Genomic DNA, 22,029 nt, shown 5'->3' on the forward strand with positions numbered 1-22,029 from the left:
AAGAAGAGTATAGAAGTATTGAAGAAGTACAGAGTCAAGGAAGAGTATAGAAGTCAGAGTATAGAGTCGAAGAAGAGAAAACTTGCAGTTTTGGTAATTAATGAATTAATTTCGGATGAATAAATCTCAATTACTAGTCAAAGAAGAGTATAGAAGTCAGAAGAAGAGTATAGAAGTATAGAAGAAGTACAGAGTCAAGGAAGAGTATAGAAGTCAGAGTATAGAGTCAAAGAAGAGAAAACTTGCAGTTTTGGTAATTAATGAATAAATTTCTGATGAATAAATCTCTATTACTAGTCAAAGAAGAGTATAGAAGTCAGAAGAAGAGTATAGAAGTATAGAAGAAGTACAGAGTCAAGGAAGAGTATAGAAGTCAGAGTATAGAGTCAAAGAAGAGAAAACTTGCAGTTTTGGTAATTGATGAATAAATTTCTGATGAATGAATCTCAATTACTAGTCAAAGAAGAGTATAGAAGTCAGAAGAAGAGTATAGAAGTATAGAAGAAGTACAGAGTCAAGGAAGAGTATAGAAGTCAGAGTATAGAGTCTAAGAAGAGAAAACTTGCAGTTTTGGTAATTTATGAATTAATTTCGGATGAATTAATCTCAATTACTATTCAAAGAAGAGTATAGAAGTCAGAAGAAGAGTATAGACGTCTGGACGAAGTACAGAGTCAATGACGAGTATATAAGTCAGAGTCTAGAGTCAAAGAAGAGAAAACTTGCAGTTTTGTTAATTGATGAATTAATTTCTGATGAATGAATCTCTATTACTAGTCAAAGCAGAGTATCGAAGTCAGAAGAAGAGTATAGAAGTATAGAAGAAGTACAGAGTCAAGGAAGAGTATAGAAGTCAGAGTATAGAGTCAAAGAAGAGAAAACTTGCAGTTTTGGTAATTGATGAATAAATTTCTGATGAATAAATCTCAATTACTAGTCAAAGAAGAGTATAGAAGTCAGAAGAAGAGTATAGAAGTATAGAAGAAGTACAGAGTCAAGGAAGAGTATAGAAGTCAGAGTATAGAGTCAAAGAAGAGAAAACTTGCAGTTTTGGTAATTGATGAATTAATTTCTGATGAATAAATCTCAATTACTAGTCAAAGAAGAGTATAGAAGTCAGAAGAAGAGTATAGAAGTATAGAAGAAGTACAGAGTCAAGGAAGAGTATAGAAGTCAGAGTATAGAGTCAAAGAAGAGAAAACTTGCAGTTTTGGTAATTGATGAATAAATTTCTGATGAATAAATCTCAATTACTAGTCAAAGAAGAGTATCGAAGTCAGAAGAAGAGTATAGAAGTATAGAAGAAGTACAGAGTCAAGGAAGAGTATAGATGTCAGAGTATAGAGTCAAAGAAGAGAAAACTTGCAGTTTGGTAATTATTGCATTGGCAGAACCTACCAATACTGAGGAAGACGCTTACATCCATACAAAGAAAGCGTAGCATAAGCATTAAGTTCTAAAAACAGTTTAACATCTTTTGATTCAGGTTTAAGCGACCACGTTTACCCCGGCCATTCCCTACAATTTGACGTTTACTACTACTACTACTGACTTTTGACCTGGGAATCAAACAAATTGTCCATGAAGCAATTGAAATTAAATGGAATTTAAATGATAGTACATCTCTAAATAAAGACTTGAGTGAGTCTATACTTAACCCTGTTTGCACAAACTTGCTTATAAAAATGATTTATGACAAACCTGTTTCAATCAAAACGAACATGTTTCCTCACTACCACACCACAGCGTCAGAACGGGCAAGTATTGCGATCAGGAATTGTTCAAATTTTTGATCAGTTCAACTTATGTGAGGTGACGACGCTGAGACTCTTTCATTTATTATTTTTTTTAATTTATTTTGTTGGTGAGACTTTTTGTGTAAGTTTGTTTTCTTTTTTGTTCTCTATTTTATTTCGCTAATAATGGCTTATGCATATATAGCCGAAATATCCGCTTAGGTTGTATTCAGTGTGTTCACAAATTTCCTCGTTATCTTCTGTTTTTTGTATGAAATCGAGTCAAACTTTTTTATATAAATCATTGCTTTATATTTCATTAAAGACCTATGGTGAAAAAAGAAAGAAATATTTGGAATAAGTGGTTGAAACCGAATATTTAGGCTTCAGTTTTTGGGATCTTTTTAAGAAAAATGATTAGTAAAGGAAAAAGAGAAAAAATAAGAAAAATAAGTAGATATAAGACAATCAGTAAAATAAAACCAATACTCTAGTGCTTTACTGATATCCAATAAATGAAAAAATTTTCACTTTATTATGACTTCAAAGTGATTTTGACATTTTTGGGTATTGGATCCAAAAATGTTTATTTTGGAAATATAATATAAATTTGGGAGCTTCTTGTGTACACTGCCAGCGATATGTATTTGTCCAGTGTGCAGCAATGTTTCAATTATTAGCAGAATTGGGTGGATTGGCAACCGCGGATAAACGTATTCCACGGTTAATTTGTATAGATGGATAATCGTGTTGTTTATATAAATTCTTCATTTATTAATGTATTTAAGTAATTTTTCTTTTTTAGTTTTGGTTGGCATCCTTCCAAGAATATCCTATGCATTGTGGATAACAGTGGAATTACATATTTTGATGCTAGTGTCATACCCGTTGGAATTTCAGAAACATACCCTCATATTCAGTTTAGTGACCTTCAGTCGTTGTTTTCCCCTTATTTGTTTGGTGAGTACGAAAGATAGGTATATCTGAATAATTACGTCATACACCTATTTGTGCCCTTAAGTCGTTGTTTTCGCCTTATTTGCTGGGTTAGTACGAAAGATGATTACATCCATATAATTGGGTCATTTACCATTTTGTGCCCTTCACTCGTTGTTTAAAGATACGTTCATCGAGGTAATTACGTCATACACCTATTTATTGCGTGAGTACGAACATAATTACGTCGAGATAATTACCTCATACACCAGTTTGTGCCCTTCAGACGATGTTTTTCCCTTATTTGTTGAGTGAGTGTGATAATTACGTCCAGGTAATTACGTCATATATAATGCCCTTCAGTCGTTGGTTTCTCCATATTTGTTGAGTGAGTGCGAAAGGTAATTGCGTTATATATTGAGCCCTTTGGTCGTTGGCTTCTCCTCATTTGTTTAGTGAGTACGAAAGGTAATTACGTCCAGATTTCTGTACTTACTGTCTTAAAGCCAAATTTACAAATAAGACAATTTGGTAGAGCATTTATATTTTTGTGTTGAATTTATTTCTGCACAGGGCTGCCATGTGTAAGCATTTATCTTGTTTTTGGACATTTTTTTCCAAAATAATGAATTAGAGCATACCTGAAGAAAGTTTTAGGCCTACTGCTGAGTACTTTCCGTTAAAGCACGAAAGATAGTAGGCCTACATAAGAAACCTGATTTTTCCGATTGGTTAAATAGAAAGTTACTCAACCATTATGTGTCTTGAAATATTAGGAAAAAATCAAAAATTATATTTTTGATGAAAAATACTTCCGTAGCTTTTGGTAATGGTTAGTGCCAAATCAAGAAAAAAGAAATATGGAGGAAAAGGCACTAAAAATGCGCTATAAACAAATGACATCAAACAGCTTAATCTTTCCTTTAAAGATTTAATTTTTCTTAGGAACCAGCGCGTTGATAGATTTAAGTTTTTTAACAGACGAAAAGCTTTTCAAATTTAACCAATTAGTTTGGCTTATTTGATTTCGAGACTCAACTTGGCAATTCTGAAGAAAATGAGTTATTGTCCTGAAAACGTCATAATTTTGAAATGATTAAGAGAAAACCCTTAGAAAAGCACAGGACTGTGGAGTCGGAGTTTTAGTAAATTTTTGCTTAGTGAAGTTGGAGCTGGAGTCGCTTATAACATGTAAAATTTAGTTTAATTAAACTTTAAAACTGAGCTTTGGAGTCAAAGTTCTAGCAAATTGTCGAATGGAGTCGGAGTTGGAGTCGGTATATTGAAAAAGTCTGAAGTTGGAGTCGGTTATGACTTATAACCGACTCCGCAGCCCTGGAAAATCGGGGTTTTCAAGTATGAATAAACCCAAAATAGGCCTAGAGAACAAAATTTGTTTTTATTTTGGTGCCCTTACTGCTTTAATGCTGCATCATCACATTGATGTTAACCAGTGGCTTCAATTCACGAAAATTTAGGGAGAGGGGCAAAATGTATTTTTGAAAATGTAGCGGCGGGCGATTTATTCGATTTTTCGATAAAAAAAAATACAGAAAAAAAAATTTCAATGAAAATACCCCCAAAAAGAGTCAGAAGACGGAATATTTTTGTTCGTCTTGCAGTACTTTTTTGCCGGTCAGATAGTTGAGTTTCACAATGTGAGGTAGCAATCCTGCTGCTGCAGCTTTGCACTACTGCCAAAGTGTGGCGGTGATGAACGGGATTATGCTGATACACTCAGTTTAAAGTACTGCTGCAACACAGTTGAATGTGCCGCATTGATGACTGAATATATGGTTGGTTTATTCTCGAGACGATTATATTAGGTCTATGGGAAGCAAATGTGTGCTTAATGGTTTAAAAAAATAATGTCAAAGTGACAAAGAATCTTGTAAATGATAAAAACAAGTATTTCAGTGAATCTGGAAATTCTGTTAAATTTGTCAAACAAATCTGATAATTTCGGTGGCGCTAAGTCTAAACAGATTTGCGCTGGTAATTAACAGATTTACGGCCCTACTTAGTTCCTCGAAAGTTTTTTTTTTTAAATAAGTATGTAAAATTCTTCCCCTTTCACCATAAAAGTGATTTGTTTTGTACTCAGAAAATATCATGTTCCGCAGCTAAAATTCTAGGAATACTACTACTACTACTAACAACTCATCGCAGCACCAAGCCGCCTGAGGCCAACACAACTACGCACGCTCCTCCTCCACCCCAATCTATTCAAAGCCTCCCTTTTTACACCCGCCCACGAAGTTCCCATTTCCTTTAAATCCTTCTTTATGACGTCCTCCCACCCCAGACGGGGACGACCTGCTTATTAAATAATTGATTGATTAAGACATTAATAATTTCAACGTCTCAAATTGTAGAAGTAGAAGGTGTCTTGAAATCCTTACCGGATCCTTTTCCTACTTATAATGCTTAAAAAAAAATTAACGACCCAATTAAAACAAAGATTCATATCTGAATTACTATCTAGCTCAAGCTGTGGGAACCCTGCCAAAGCTTACGATCAGAGATAAGCAGAATAAATGCCAAGCTCAATTTTCTATCAACTAAACATGTGTTCGTAGGATCTATCAAGCCATGGAAGTAGCGAAGGGACTGAGGCTTAGTTTGAAAACACTATTCCAGGGCTTCATGGTTCTAGGCGATACTGATCTGTGAAAAACAAGGTGCCAGCCGAACTCAGTTTTTTTCCTAGTTAACTTGTCTTCACATGTACTTTCAAGCTGCTTAAGTGGCGAAGGGATTGAGGCATAGCTTGAAAACACTATCCTAGGGTCTTATATTTCTGCTGGTCTGAGAGAAGCAGGGTGCAAGTCAAACTCTTTTTCCTAGTTAACATGTCTTCAGAAGATCTTTGAAGCTGCTTAAATTGCCAAGAGACGGAGGCATAGCTTGAAATCACTATTCCAGGGCCTTATAGGTCACATACATCTATTGCTGAAAACTTTATTGACGTATTGCGACTGAGACTTAACTATTAAAATTAATATTTCTTCTCTTTTTTTATTGTCAATTTTTTAATATGGACATTTAAAAGTCAAGCTTTTTTTACTTTTTAAAGCAGAAGATGCTAGTATTTGCAACTAAATATTTCGATTTGTTAATTCTGAGCCTAGCAATACACGTGCCTGGAAAGAAGGTCAAAGAATGCTTCATGGGAAAATGACCTGACTTGTCAGGGGGCACGAATGACCTATTGACCGGACAAATTAGCACTTGTGTCGGATGTCCTAAATACATAGTATCCCAGCCAAAGTTTGACAAGCAAATATATCAAAGGGTATGTACTAAAAAAGTTAAGTTTTCTTTCTAATGTTAGTTGGCCGGGAAGGGAAAGGCAATAATGTAATTTTCTTTTTGGAAGAACATTCCCCATTGTGGGGCGTACTTCAAGTTTTTAAAAATAACTCCCCATGTAGTGTTACATATTTAATTCTGCACAGCAAAGGGAATTATTTTTTTCCAAAAAAGTTTTCTAAATGAATGAATCGGAGGTTAGAAGTATTCAAACGTTGTTAATTTAATTTTTCTATGGCGCAGGTTTTGATTCACCAAAGGACATTAGAATCCTTGAGGTGTTTGGAAATGGTTTCATCTGTAGATGCTGCGAGTCACAAATCTTCAGCGTTAGAAATGACAAAGATGTCTCCTTAGAAATCGCCTGGAATTTACAAGTTACTGCCAATTCTTTGTTGTATAAGACAGATAAATTTTTGTTTTTCTTCGTACCAGAAAGCAAAACGTTAAGTAAGTCTTTTTTTTCTGATTATTAAGTATCATAGCCTAATGCTAGTCAAGTTTATAGCACGTAGAGAAATATACGCTAGCTTTCACCCTTCTTAAAAAGCAGCAGAGTTCAACCTTACTTAACCCGATTTCATTACAACATATTTTCATTTATGCGTTTACTGTATACACAACAGTGTATCTTTTTGTCACAGCACCTCTATACAGTATATCAAAAACCGTATATGAAACAATAAGCAGTATGAAATCTCACTTCTTAGGGTTATAACAAAACAAAGGCTGCTGCCTGGCTGCGGCTGCGGGATGGCTGCCTGCGTTTTTAGATGTGGGATGAAAGATTTGCAAATATGGAGCTTTTTTGGCCATCCATCTTGAGCCAAACGAAAAGCAAATCTTCTCTGAATGGTGTGGGAAAAGGCTATAAGAAAAAGTAAATAAAATTGGAAATTCATAGGAGGGGGTAAAGAGTGAAACATTGAATAGACTCGGGCGGAGGAAAAGAGGGCTCAGCTTCGTTGGCCCCAGGCGGTTCGATTCTGCAGTAAGTTTTTAGTAGTAGACGTATGACCAAGGATAAAGCCCCCTTTGTATATCTCCATTTCCTCTCTGATTCTCGATGGTTTGATGATGGTGATGATGATGGTGTTGAAGAATGTTCTCTCTTCACTGCCAGCACTTGCTTCATCGCTATGAACACAGTTTCTTCTTCTTTGCCAACTGAATTTATCACGAAAATTATATAATGGTCTAGTTGGGACATGTAATTTCCTCCCAAAGAGCAGTGATAGGATGCTGGGCTATAAGAAGGAAATTGAGAGTCCATAAAAGAAAAGAAAAGGGGACAGTGTGAAATTAAAAAATAAAAAAGTACAAAATAGCAGTAATCGTTAATGATACTCGTAAAATAGATAAACACACAAAAAAACTTGTTTTGATCTAAATATTTTTGCATAATATAATGAACACAAACTTTATAATAGGCCTATAATATGTTATAATTCAAAAAAAAATTAGTGTCATATTAGCAATAATATAATAATGATACATTAGTATATGTAAAATAATAGTATAAAATGATTGTTATATTATTATTATGTTATGATTACATTATTATATCATTGACAAGCTGGTCTTTGTTATTCCTGGTAAAAGTAAATATTAAATGCGTAGAGGTTTATTAAATGTATAGAGCTATAACTGTAGATATTCAGCTATATATAGAGCTAAATATAGCTTTGAATGCATGTAAATTTTGAGCTATGAATGTATAGAGCTGTAAATATAGATATAAATATATGTAAATATAGAGCTGTAAATCTATAGAGCTGTATTCAATGTATATAGTATAGCTATTAAATGTATAGAGCTGTATTAAAACTTGTACACAGCTAGTATAGTTCTATAAAGTGTATAGAGCTTTAAACTTAGATATAGAGCGAAATGTAGATATAAATGTATGTAAATATGGAGCTATAAATGTGTAGAACTGAATTAAATATATACAACTAAGCTACTTTGGAGTTCCTTAGGGAACAATTTTAGGTTCTCTACTCTTTTTGGATATAGTAAATAAGTTGGCAAAGGATGAGTGGGATTGCTTGAAGTTGGTTGATGATTTATCAGTGGTGGAGCTGGATGAAAAGAGTGCTTTCAGTAAGGTGGATAAAATCATGGGGGGTTTGTCCCGGCAAGGGAAGGGGGAAAACATGGTCGTCAATCGCGAAAAATTGCTCTTTAATTAACTTTTTCTTTTCTCAGGGACAGCTCATCTCTTCCTCCGCAGACTGTTTCCGCTTCCTCCGCTGCAGCGTCAGGGACATCAAAGTTCTTGGAATATATCTCACGGATAACCTGAGGTGGGAGAACAGACACAGGAGATGATAAAACGGGCAAACCTGGGTGTCCTATCTTTAAAACTCCTTGCTTGTTAAAGTGACTCAACAACCCCCCCACCCCCCCCTAGTGCCTATTCTCCTTACGTTTATCCGACCGCTCGTAGAATATGCTTGTCCCATTTGGCATTCTAGCCTGACTTCAGGTCAGAAGGACCGCTTGGAAAGGATCCAATACAACAGAGCTCTTTTGGTAGTTTTTAAATCCCCATAAGTCCCCTGCTGCTCCCTTTTAAATTTATTTTCCCTTACAACACTTTAGGCACGCCGAAATGAACTTTGTTTTAAATTTGGTGTCGGTATTTTGACAAATCCACGGCTTCGTGAAATCCCCCCTCCCTGAACATCTCCCTTCGCACCAACCGCTACCGCGTCAAGTAGCTGAACCACTACCTAAAATTCAGACGGTAACAGCACGACATATGCTTTACGCAAATACATGTAGTAGAGGGGGGGGGGGGGAGGTCCTTTTCAGTACAAAAAAATAGAGCTGTGAATGCAAACTATAAAAGTCGGGGTAAACTGCGCTAAAGTTTTTAAAAGATATTTTAATAGAATTTGAACGAATATTGGATAACAAATCAATTTGGAGTAAATAAGTATGAATTTCTTTTCTACTTCAAACAGTTGAAACACAAACCAAGTATTTTAGTTCCTCGACAGCTTAATTTTAATTATATTTAATAACTTATTATTATAACTAGTTATTTATAACTTATGATAACTTAATTTTATTAACTTATAATAACTAATTATTTAATAACTGAATTTTAATTTCACGCTTAATCAGTTAGCATCGCGGCTTAAAACTTAAAAACTAATTTTTTACACTAAATTCGTGGCGCCAGGTAAAATTGAATATCTGATTTGCCGCTAGTCTTTTATCGATGTTTTTTAATCATTTATCGAAAATTATTGTGTAATTTAACTGAAGTTTTTGTCTCATCTCTTTCCTTTGTGAAGGATTCATTAATTTGACGCTTTCTGCTTTCATTCTCTGAACCATGATAGAATGGAGCAGGAGTGTCTGCCGCTCATACTTTAACGCTGCTATCGCTTAACAACTGCCAGTTGTGTTCGCACGGCTTATAAGTGCAGCTTATTTTTGTGCTGCTCAGTCTTGTTGTTGTTGTGCTGATTTCTTTTGCAATTATTTTTGAAATATTTGAACTTATTCTTTTTTTAGATGTTTGTAATCTTGTAACTGGATCAATAGAGCAGTATATTGAATTTGGCAAAGAACTGAAAAAAGAAACTGTTTTTGCATACTTATCTGTAAGCTGTGATGATTCTCTACTTGCCTTGGCTGCCAAAGACTCAGTCTTCATTATGTATCAACCCCTCAAGTCCAGGTAATAGCATAGGTTAAATCAAAGATCTTAAGCCGAACTGGCCAGCCATGACAAAACCAAAAAAGAGAAAAATCTAAAAAAAAAACAAAAACGAGACTGTGGGCAGTGGAGGGAAAAGAAAACAACAAAACAACGCGGATATTTCGCCTGTATACAAACAAGGCGTCTTCAGCACGAAAGAAACACAAGAAGAACAGGATTAAAAAAAAAAAAAAACAAGATAAAACTAAAAACCAATAAAACCACCACCAAAAAAAAAAAAAAAAAAATGTGAAAGTTGCGCAAAATGATCCACGTAGGGAAAAGATGCTAATAAATGGTTACTTCAGAGATGACCCCAGAATAACTGAGGAAAAAATAAAAAAACCTTAAATTAATTTTATTACTTTGTTGCGAAATAATCCTTTTATTAGCCAGTACTGAAGCAAATCGTTTTGGTTTAGCAGGTAAAATAGTCCCTTGGTGATTATTTAAAATCTTAACTCCCTTATTGACTGTTGATTCACTCTTTAGAAGGTTATCATAAATTGGGTCAATATTTAAACTACCTGTCCCTATTTGTGGAAAGGTTAGCAAACATACGTTTTTTAATTTCTATGGCTTCCCTCGCCCATTGGGTGTAACCCTTATCATTAGAAATAGCTAAGGCTTCATCGAATTTTACAAAATGATCTGGTTGAAGCCAAATATGCTCTGCTAAAGCTGAAACGAAAGTTTCTTGAGGCTTGCTTAATTGTAGGGTTTTTTCTATTGAATTTCGGTGTTCAATAAACCTTTTAGCAAATTGTTGGTGAGTCCTACGAATATAGAACTTCCGACAAGAACACGGAATTTTATACACCCCACTTACTAAATTTCCCCGAGGTGAATCCTTACCAGAACTAAAAAAACTACCCATTGGCCTCAACGATTGGAAGCATGTATCAATACCAAATTTACGTAAAACCCGTGAAAGTTTCTCTCCCAAACCAGGTACATATGGTAATAAAATAAAACTTTTTGATGCATCTAAATCTAAAGACTGGGAAACCCCAATTACCCTACTACCATTTTTAACCCATCTATTTTCAATTATTTTGTCAATGAATTTATTTGGATAACTATTACAAAACAAAATATCCCTCAAACATAGCAGTTTCAAATCCAGAAATTCTTGGGAGCACATTCTATAGGCTTTATCCACTAGTGAAATTACAACCCCCTTTTTAATAACATAGAGTAACAATAATGAAACTTTAAATACCAATCATTTTTTGTTGGTTTTCTATAAATCAAGAAAATAAATTGGAGATCCCTTTTGAATGATAAAACATCCAGAGGATGTCCTATATTATTTTCCTCAATTTCCGCTGTAAATTTAACAATACCATCGAAACTATTTAAATGCTTACAAAATAGGTCTAAGGAGTCCAATCCATGTTTCCAAAAGCACACCACATCATCCATGAACCTACCCCAGAAGGGGAGATTCTAAAACTGTTTATAGCGGAGGTTTCAATGGCATCTATGAATAGATTTGCCAATGGACATTTACACAACCATATATGTCTTAAAATACAGAAAATTGGGAATAAAATTATTAATGAAATAATTCTCAATGGGTTCTTATGTAGTTTTTGGTAGTAGCGAGTGCGAAATTAAAAGAAGATTTTCAATTTACAGGAGAATTTTCAGTTTACAGGGTTCTTATGTAGTTTTTGGTAGTAGTGAGTGCGAAATTAAAAGAAGTAATATGGTTGAAAAATCAGCCAAAAAAGCTAAAAATATAAGGCACCAACAGGGCCGTATCCAGGATTTTTGTTGTAGGGGGAGGGGGTATAGTAAAAACTGTAAGAACACCTCAAATACTTATTTATATGCAATTTTGTTACGTTTTTACGAGTTGGAAAACATTTATGGGGGTAGGCAAACACTCTACCCCTCCCTCCTGGATACGACCTTTGACACCAAACAGCGTAAGAAGATGTGCCTTTCGTTTGAATGTGTTATTTTTCTTGGTATTGAAGGATTGTTAATATTTGAATATTTACAGGTGAGAAGAATTGTCAAATTTAAGTAATTAGTTTCGCTTTCAGAATTTCGTTGTCATAAAATAACCAAAAGAAAAAATCTTAAAACTGTCGAATTTCAGGTTTAAATAGACCTAAAGTGTGTCCAGGTGGCAAGAAATGCATCTATTTGGACTGTCCATAGTACTAAAGGTTAATTGAAGACATTTTGGTCTTATCTCAATAAGATTAATATAGCCCTTAAGTTTTTAACAGAATTAAAGTGAAGAAGCTGTAAAGCTTTTGGACGAAACAATAATCTGCATAGACAGTACCATTAAAAAAACACTTTCACTAATATTAGAAAGCCCTGCCTGAGTATTGGGTAAAACCATTCTGTTTCAGTTGTTATATTTGTTTTTGGTGACGGTTCTTCTGAATTTTGTTTTGTTGAGGCATGATGCTCTTTTCCTCTGTAGAACCGCCTGAGGTTTAATTTGAAATAAATTTGCCAATTTAATATTTTATTATCAAAGCAGCACTTTTGGATCACTTTGTTAGGCAATAAAAAACATTATTAAAAACCTAATCAACAAAGATACATTATTAATTTTAGCGACTGCCCTAAAGTAGTCGCTAAATTTGTTGTTGTTTATTTAAAAACTATTATTTAATTAAAAATAATCAAAATTCGCAAAATTGTTGGAGATGAGAGTTTGTCATTATAGTGGACTCGATTTTTTTTTCCCATTTCGTTTCTATGGTTTACTGCAAGGCCGTACCCAGGATTTATTTTTCGGAGGAGTTTTTACTAAAAAAAATTTCGGGGGGGGGAGCTACAAAAAAAACTCAAAAAACGCATACAAAATTTGTTTATATCCACTTTTTTTACGTTTTTACGAGTCAGACAAATATTTCAATATTTTTGAAATTATTTGCTAAACTGTTGTCCATCTAGTCGCTATAACCATATAGTCGCCAAACTGTTGCCCGATGTTGATACAACACCAGAAAATATTGGTACTCAGTGTTAGACTGATACTCTTGATAAGTTTCAATAATTTGAAATATTTCATCTTAACTACCCAATCAGAAATATCTTTACTATCGTTTTAAATGGTAAAATCGTCATTCAAGTCAAATAGAAACAAATATTAACTATTATTCACTAGTTGACGAAAATTGGCAAAAGACTGAATAATTTGCTTTAATTTTCAAAGTAGAAACTAATAAGCCGATGTATATATATATATATATATATATATATATATATATATATATATATATATATATATATATATATATATATATATATATATATATATATATATATATATATATATATATATATATATATATATATATATATATATATATATATATATATATATATATATATATATATATATATATATATATATATTATATCATGTAGACGTCCAAGGACGAATATTATTATATATTAAACAGTCAGTCTACTTTCTTCAGTTCTTTCTAATGATATTGGTTACTATGGTGATTTTTTTTCGTTTCTGAGTTTCAAATTTGACCTTACTATTCGTTGTAATTTCTATTAGTTTGGAACTCATTTATTTATTGGTTATGATTTCTGTTTGTCCTTAGTTTGAATTATAGTTTGACTTTATATCCGCTGTTCTTTAATTAAACGTAGCTCTTTACTTTCCTTTGACTTTCAAAAAAAGCTTTTTCAAAATAAATATCTGGACCAATCACCGTGATTTTCTCCAATTCATGCAATAACAAATAAGTAATTAAAAAAATAACCATTGTTAGACGCTGGACTGATGTGCGCACAATGGTCAAACTATTTAAGTAAATAACACAAATCAACAAACAAAAAAAAATATTGACAACGTTGTCGGTCTGCTCTCATTCTGCGTCATATCAAGACAGGGGCGGATCCAGGATTTTTTTAGGGGAAGGCGCAAAATAGGTTGATCCGATAAACTTGCGTAAGAAGCAAGTTTAATTAACGCGAACTTGTGGTAATTAAGTACATTACACTACTTTAGACTACGTTAGAGGGCGCGCATCCCCCCCCCCTCTTGCCCCTTCACTGGATCTGCCACTGAACCAAGAGGTCATTTCATAAGCTTTTGTTTAAATGATGATGCTCCTCTTCCATCCCTAATGTGTCCGGGAGGCTTTTCCAGAGGTCTAGGTGTCATAAAAAAAACACGGTGAATAATTTTATTAAGAATAACGTGATAAGTTTACATCAAATTTGAATTAATCTCCTTCAAAATACTTTCCTTGGCTAGCGATGCATTTATTCCAACGTTGAATCTGCGATTAGAAACCTCTTTGGAAGGCTTCTTTCGGAAGGGCCTTCAGTTGCTGTGTTGTGGCCCTCTCAATGTCAGGAATAGTGTCAAAAAGTTTTCTCTCACGGTTTTTACTTTTGAGAAGAGCCAGCAGTCACAAGGTGCTAAATCCGGTGAGTAGAAGCGAGGTGTGGCACGGAGCTTTGTCGTGATGAAGGAGGAAATGAACTCGCTTGTCTCAGTTACAAATTATCAGTTAAAATGCTTTGGACGCGAACGAGATGTTGAGTTCTTCAGAAAGCTCTTGAATAGTCGATTGCCTGTTTGAACGAAGCATTTTTGCCACTTTTTGAAGGTTTTCGTCTGAATTTTAGCTCGAAGGATGTTCCGACCGTTTCTGGTCTTCAACTGATTCATTTCCGCTTTGAAATCGTTCATACCGCTTGTAACTAGCTTTTGGAATTACCATATTATCGCCATAGACGGATTTTAACGTTTCATGAGCCTCTTTGGCACGTTTCTGTAATTTAACACAAACTTAACGTTAACGCGTTGTTCGGAATCTATGATGTGCGACAGACACAATAAACACGACTTCATCCAACTAGCTCTGGAAGTTGACTGACCAACGTTGTCAACGCTTTAAAACAAACTGCACCAGTTTTCCGAATAAAATAGTACCGTAAGGGTACGTCTGAACAGCTGGTTAAATATTTGCCCAAACAAGAAGAACATTTTCGATAAACCGTAACTTGAATAGATATTCGAGTAAGAAAGGAAGAAGTAACACCAAAATATACAGGAAGATTTGTATTGTATTAAAAATATTCGAAATGTACCGCATTGTACCAGAACCTCTAAATTGTGCCAAAAATGGTACAATTGTACCGCGTTGACAAAGCTGGTCACAACTTGCTGAAACTCGACACCGGTTAGCTCAAGGGATCAGAATATCGGATTTATTACTTCAAATGGATGTAACATCAACAATTGCTGGTAAAAAAAATTTCATTCGCCGTATTTTCTGGTCAAACCTCATATTTGCCGTAAAAGATATAGCTAAACCTTACTGTGTTTCCTTTGTCATAGACTAGTTTACCCGCACCTTTGGTATGATATGAATAATTATGGGAGTTGGTAGAAAATATATATTAGCGGGTATATAGGTTTTGTTCATTATTCTTCTCTTTATTTTTATACTCTACAAGTTAATACTCTGCATGACGGGAAAAAAAATACATACTTGCAAGGCCGTACCCAAGAATTTTGTTCGGGGGGGGGGGGGAGGTGTATGTACAAAAAACTTTAAGAACGGATCAAAAATTTGGTTATATGTATTTTTGTTACGTTTTTACGAGTCGGACAGAATTTTTTTCGGGAAGGGGAGGGCCAAACCTACCCTCCCTTGATATGACCTTGCATACATGCATATATTAATGAAATGAGCTGGTTTAATATTATTCAAATATTCGTATACCAGTGTCAACAACTGGTGAGCTTGTAACCAATATTTAACATCCCAAAATATGAAGTTACTATGTCGCTATAATTAGCACCATCCCCAGAAAACATGAACTGCTTTGTTCTGACTACTGTCATCACTGTAGCTTCTAATATTCTAATCTTGGTTTGCAAACTTATCTTCCTATTCTTCGAAACTTTTTTTAACTGTGAAAAAACACTCTGAGCTTTGGCTATTCTACTTTTAACATCTTCACTACTCCCACCATCTTTACTAATAGTACTACCAAGATAAGTGAAGCTGCCCACCTGATCGATCTTTTCATTACCCAACGTCACTTTCTCATCTTCACTTATTCCTAGCCTTAGTGACTTAGTCTTCCTAACATTAATTTTCAAACCTATTCTAGCACCCTGAACTCGCAAAAACTCTAAAACTTCATTCATTTTGCTCACATTTTCATCTAGGATGCTTAAATCATCAGCATAATCTAAGTCAAGGAGACTTTTTCCTCCCCATTTGATTCCGTGGTCTCCCATTGCCTTTCCTTTGCTCCTTAAGACAGATTCCATCAAAATAATCCATATAAAGGGGGATTAACACAACACTGCTTAACTCCTGATTTAATACAAAACCAGCTGCTAACCTCATTTCCTACCTTAACCGCAGCAGTGTTATTCTCGTACATAGCACTGATCACTTTGATGTATTTGTCTGGTATACCATACAAGGATAAAACCTTTACTAAAGCTCTTCTATCAACAAAATCAAACGCTTGCTCATAATCTATAAAACTGAGGACCAACGGTGTTTGACAACTCAGGCGCTTCTCAATTATTAACCTAAGATTGAAAATTTGGTCGACACATCCTCTACCGTTTCTAAAACTGCACCGTTTCTAAAACTCAATTATTAACCTAAGATTGAAAATTTGGTCGACACATCCTCTACCGTTTCTAAAACCGCACTGTTCTTCTCTTAAAACTTTGTCTACAGCATCTCTCAGTCTAAAAAGTATCATATTACTAAGTAATTTGCTACCTACAGAGACCAGACTAATGCCTCGATAATTACCACACTCACTTTTAATCACCTTTCTTAAAAAGTGGCTTAATTAAGGTTTTCCTAAAATCGTTAGGCACTTTCCATTTTTCAAAAATCATAATCATAATCTTTAGTAACTTATTTCTAACCTCAGAGCCACTGTATTTAAGAAACTCATTTACCATCCTATCAGCACCTGGAGCCTTATTATTCTTTAATCCTTTTAGTACTGTCGCTAATTCTTCCTCAAAAAACAAATCTTCCTTCACATCCAAGGTATCACAAACTTCTTCATTTTCCTCTATATCTTTTCCTGCAACTCTATCTTGGTTAATCAAATTCTCAAAATGTTCTGCCCCTCTTTCTTTAATTCTTTCCTTATCACTAATTGTGGCCCCATTCCTATCTTTAACTGGCCCAAGTCTGGATTGACTAGACTACCCCCTCTTAATTTATTAACATGCCAGTACAAAATTGTACTATTCTGCCGTCTAGCTGCATCTTCCAGATCCTCGGCAATTTTATCCATGGCCTCCACTTAACACATCCTTAGTTCATATTTTAATGCTTTCTCCACTTTCTTTACATTCCTTTTGTTTTCATATTATCTGTCACTCAGATAATTCTTGTACAAGTCCTTTCTCCTTTTTATTAAACATAAAGGTGTTTCACTAATATTCTTAGCTCCAGTCCTAGCTTTCTTTCCTAAGACACCTTCAGCAACTTCACAAATTATTTTTCTAAAATTATTCCAACCATCTTCCATATTATCAAATTTTAAACTCTCAAGTTAGTATTCAACTGTTCCTAGAAAGTTTCTCTCAAATTCTCATCCTAGAGTTTACCAACATCATAACTTCCCGGGAGGTAGTTACCCTTTCGAATTTCGAGCTTTAAATTAACCCTTGGCACTACTAGATGGTGATCTTTACTTTTAACATCAATGACAGCACTCCTGTATACCCAAGTATCCTGTATTGATCCTGCCAGTCTTCGGTCTACTATTACATAATCAATATAGTTTGCTGTCTTACCATCGTGAATACTATGTTAACTTATGAGCCATTTTATGACCAAACACCGTGTTGGTTATAACTAGATTGTTATACCTATAAAATTGAGAAAGTCTGTATCCATTACTGTTTTCTTTTCCTACACCAAATTTGCCTAGGCTAGGATACCATCTATCCCTATTTATACCGACCGGACGTTAAAATCTCCTAGTAAAAACATCATATTTCTACCTGGGACCCTGTCTGTTTGCTCTTGTAACTCTAAATTAAATTCGTCTGAGTCACTAGTATCTCAGTCAATCGGTTCTACAGGGGCATATACTACTATAACTGATACCCTGAACTTTTTAGTCATAAAATGAGCAATTAGTATTCTATTATTAATACCTTTCCAGCTTAAATAGGATTTAATGGCTTCCTTATTCATAATGAACCTTACTCCCTGTCTATGGACCCCATCCTTACTGCATGAGTAAATAAATTTTATATCACCTAATTTCATGTTTCCTATCCCTGATGAGTTTCTGAAACTCCTAATAAGTCCATTTCGAATCGTTTCCATTCGGCAGTCAAAATGTCGAAACGATGGTCATTATTTAACGTCGTAACATTCCAAGTTCCAATTTTCATGTTCTTTAAATCTTTGAAATTATTTTGGCCTCAAGAAAAGCAATGACCCCGGATACCAGTGCAGGACGGGGATCACATATCTTCTCAAGTGTACACCGAAGTGCTTAAGCCGGCGTAAAACCGGACAGCAAGAAGTCCCTGGGACCTCTATGAATGGAGGCTCTGTGCAATCCTGGGCCCATCTTGGTCACAACATGATTTTCAGCACTTGAAGATGCTCTTCTATCAACAAGAGTCGAAATCCTGCACAGACGGTCTCAAGCCTATTAGCTTCAACTTATTATATATTTATGCCTACAAATGTTTTGCTACTACGGGGAGGCAGCCCATAGTAGATAAATCAGCTATAAAGAGGTTTTTCAGCCCGAAGACGCCCTTCATAACATATTAAGCCCAGAAGAATTGTTCGTTGATCAGAATCCCGTGCGAATGCTGCGTCGTTTACTAGGCTATAATTTCCTCGAGGGGCGCCACTCCTTAAGTGGGTTTAGAGTTGACCGCAAGGTCCTCAGTCTTGCAGGTACCCCGAAAAGGGTCGAGGCAGCCCTTTGCAGAGACCGTTGTCCATATATCTAGATCTTACGCCCTGCCGCAGTTGTTCTCCTATAGAGGATCCTCCTGCGATGGTGTTCTGCATCACCATGCAATTTTACTTATTACTTCAACATTAGCTTTTAAAACTAATGTAAAACTAATGTCTTGCCTAATTTATTGATTTACTTCAACATTAGCTTGTAAAACTAATATAAAACTACTCTCAAGCCTTATTTATTGATTTACTTCAACATTAGCTTGTAAAACTAATGTCTAGCCTAATTTATTGATTTACTTCAACATTAGTATTCAAAAATAATAATAAAACTAATGTAAAACTAATTTCTTGCAAAATTTATTGATTTGCTTCAACATTAGATTGTAAAACGAATGTGACACTAATATCTAGCCTAATTTATTGATTTACTTCAACATCAGCTTGTAAAACTAATGTCTAGCCTAATTTATTGATTTACTTCAACATTAGTTTGCAAAACTAATGTAAAAAACCAATGTAAAACTAATTTCTAGCCTAATTTATTGATTTGCTTCAACATTAGCTTGTAAAACTAATATAAAACTACACTCAAGCCTTATTTATTGATTTACTTCAACATCAGCTTGTAAAACTAATGTCTAGCCTAATTTATTGATTTACTTCAACATTAGCTTGTAAAACTAATGTAAAAAAACAATATAAAACTAATATCTAGCCTAATTTATTGATTTACTTCAACATTAGCTTGTAAAGGTAATGTCTAGCCTAATTTATTGATTTACTTCAACATCAGCTTGTGAAACTAATGTTTATAATTATTTATTGATTTACTTCAACATTAGCTTGTAAAACTAATTTAAAAAACTAATGTAAAACTAATTTCTAGCCTAATTCATTGATTTACTCCAACATTAGCTTGTAAAACTGATGTGACACTAATGTCTAGCCTTATTTATTGATTTACTTCAACATCAGCTTGTAAAACTAATGTCTAGCCTAATTTATTGATTTACTTCAACATTAGCTTGTAAAAATAATGTAAAAAAAAACAATGTAAAAGTAATATCTAGCCTAATTTATTGATTTACTTCAACATTAGCTTGTAAAGGTAATGTCTAGCCTAATTTATTGATTTACTTCAACATCAGCTTGTAAAACTAATGTAAAAGCTAATGTAAAAATGTCTAGCCTAATTTATTGATTTACTTCGACATTAGCTTAAAAATTAGTTCCCATAATTTTAAAAAGTTCCCTTCTGAGGAAGAAACTGCTAAAACAGATCCATTAACACTTTTCAGAATTTATTGTGGGCCAGCATTCCCTTTCTACAAAAAATTCTACAGCAGATAATCCTCCAAGATAACTCCTCCCTGTCGCTATGGAAATTACCACCCTCACGTAAAATTGAGCATCAACAGAGAGAGTACAAAATAGGTACCTCCAAATGTCAATCAGATGCCATGAGGTGGAAAAAAAAGCACTAGATATGAAAAACAGTTTTAGAATAGGGACTGTATGGTGTCCAATCACTTTTAACCAATAAAAAGGACTAGAATTCTCAATTTCCAATCCACTGAGTATCCTCCAAAGCTTCCATAATGGGGAGATTGGGGAGGAGGAAGGGGCAGCACCCCTCCTATATAGAATAATTTCTGTTACACCCTACATTAGGCTGAAACCTGATTAAGCACAGGAAGGTAAAAGGAAGGATTTACGCCCCATTAGGCTGAAAAAAGATTAAATACTATTTGACCACAGGGAGGTAAAAATAATGATGTACGCCATATATTGGGCTAAAATAGCATTAAGTAATACTTCGACCACTATTAGGCTTCGACTATTTGACCACAGGGGGAAAGTAAAAGAAAGAATTTACACCCCTTATTAGGCTGAAATAGGATTAAATCATATTTGGACCACAGGGAAGTAAAAGAAAGGAGTTACGCCCCACATTAGGCTCAAGCAGGATTAAATAGTATCTGGATCATAACAAAAATGCCTAACAGTATTTGGGGATTACTAAATACCTATTGTATCTGACCCACTCCCTTGAAACCGGGGAGAAAAATCGATGTAAGAATAATCGGTAAATGAAAGCAGTTACGCCCCACACTAGGCTGGAACATGATTAAGTAATATTTGGACCACAGGAAGGTAAAATGAAGGATGAAGGCTGAAATAAGACTAAATATTATTTGACCACAGGGAGGTACAAATAATGATTTACGCCCCATATTAGGCTGAAATAGGATTAGATCATGTTCAGACCACATGGCGGTTAAAAAAACGGTTTACGCCCTATATTAGGCCGTAATAGGATTAAATCATATTTGGACCACAGGGAAGTAAAAGAAAGGAGTTACGCCCCACATTAGGCTCAAGCAGGATTAAATAGTATCTGGATCATAACAAAAATGCCTAACAGTATTTGGGGATTACTAAATACCTATTGTATCTGACCCACTCCCTTGAAACCGGGGAGAAAAATCGATGTAAGAATAATCGGTAAATGAAAGTAGTTACGCCCCACACTAGGCTGGAACATGATTAAGTAATATTTGGACCACAGGAAGGTAAAATGAAGGATGAAGGCTGAAATAAGACTAAATATTATTTGACCACAGGGAGGTAAAAATAATGATTTACACCCCTTATTAGGCTGAAATAGGATTAAATCATTTTCAGACCACAGGGCGGTTAAAAAAACCGATTTACACCCTATATTAGGCCGCAATAGAATTAATTCATATTTGGACCACAGGGAAGTAAAAGAAAGGAGTTACGCCCCACATTAGGCTCAAACAGGATTAAATAGTATCTGGACCATAACAAAAATGCCTAACAGTATTTGGGGACTACTAAATACCTATTGTATCTGACCCACTCCCTTGAAACCGGGGAGAAAAATCGATGTAAGAATAATCGGTAAATGAAAGTAGTTACGCCCCACACTAGGCTGGAACATGATTAAGTAATATTTGGACCACAGGAAGGTAAAATGAAGGATGAAGGCTGAAATAAGACTAAATATTATTTGACCACAGGGAGGTAAAAATAATGATTTACGCCCCATATTAGGCTGAAATAGGATTAGATCATGTTCAGACCACATGGCGGTTAAAAAAACGGTTTACGCCCTATATTAGGCCGTAATAGAATTAATTCATATTTGGACCACAGGGAAGTAAAAGAAAGGAGTTACGCCCCACATTAGGCTCAAACAGGATTAAATAGTATCTGGACCATAACAAAAATGCCTAACAGTATTTGGGGACTACTAAATACCTATTGTATCTGACCCACTCCCTTGAAACCAGGGAGAAAAATCGATATACTTGTTTTTGAACCTAAAATAGGTATGAATAAGAACATCTCGGTCGCTGAATACATCTTGACC

At 34.7% G+C, this 22,029-nt stretch overlaps 1 protein-coding gene across 2 annotated transcripts in view; it reads left to right on the top strand.

The window, feature by feature from the left end:
- The window catches only part of LOC148953752 (spatacsin), a 121,859-nt gene that overhangs the window by 17,566 nt on the left and 82,264 nt on the right, over positions 1-22,029 (top strand). For both annotated transcript variants that reach the window (XM_089108467.1, XM_089108468.1), the window contains 3 exons: positions 2,542-2,696; positions 6,228-6,434; positions 9,513-9,678. In XM_089108467.1, the coding sequence (XP_088964593.1) occupies positions 2,542-2,696; positions 6,228-6,434; positions 9,513-9,678 (528 nt within the window). The remainder of the gene's footprint in view (positions 1-2,541; positions 2,697-6,227; positions 6,435-9,512; positions 9,679-22,029) is intronic.

This window comes from Artemia sp. Qi Xiang Cuo, chromosome 3 (assembly GCF_049724085.1).
Source record: "Artemia sp. Qi Xiang Cuo chromosome 3, ASM4972408v1, whole genome shotgun sequence".
NCBI classification, from domain to species: Eukaryota; Metazoa; Arthropoda; class Branchiopoda; order Anostraca; family Artemiidae; genus Artemia; species Artemia sp. Qi Xiang Cuo.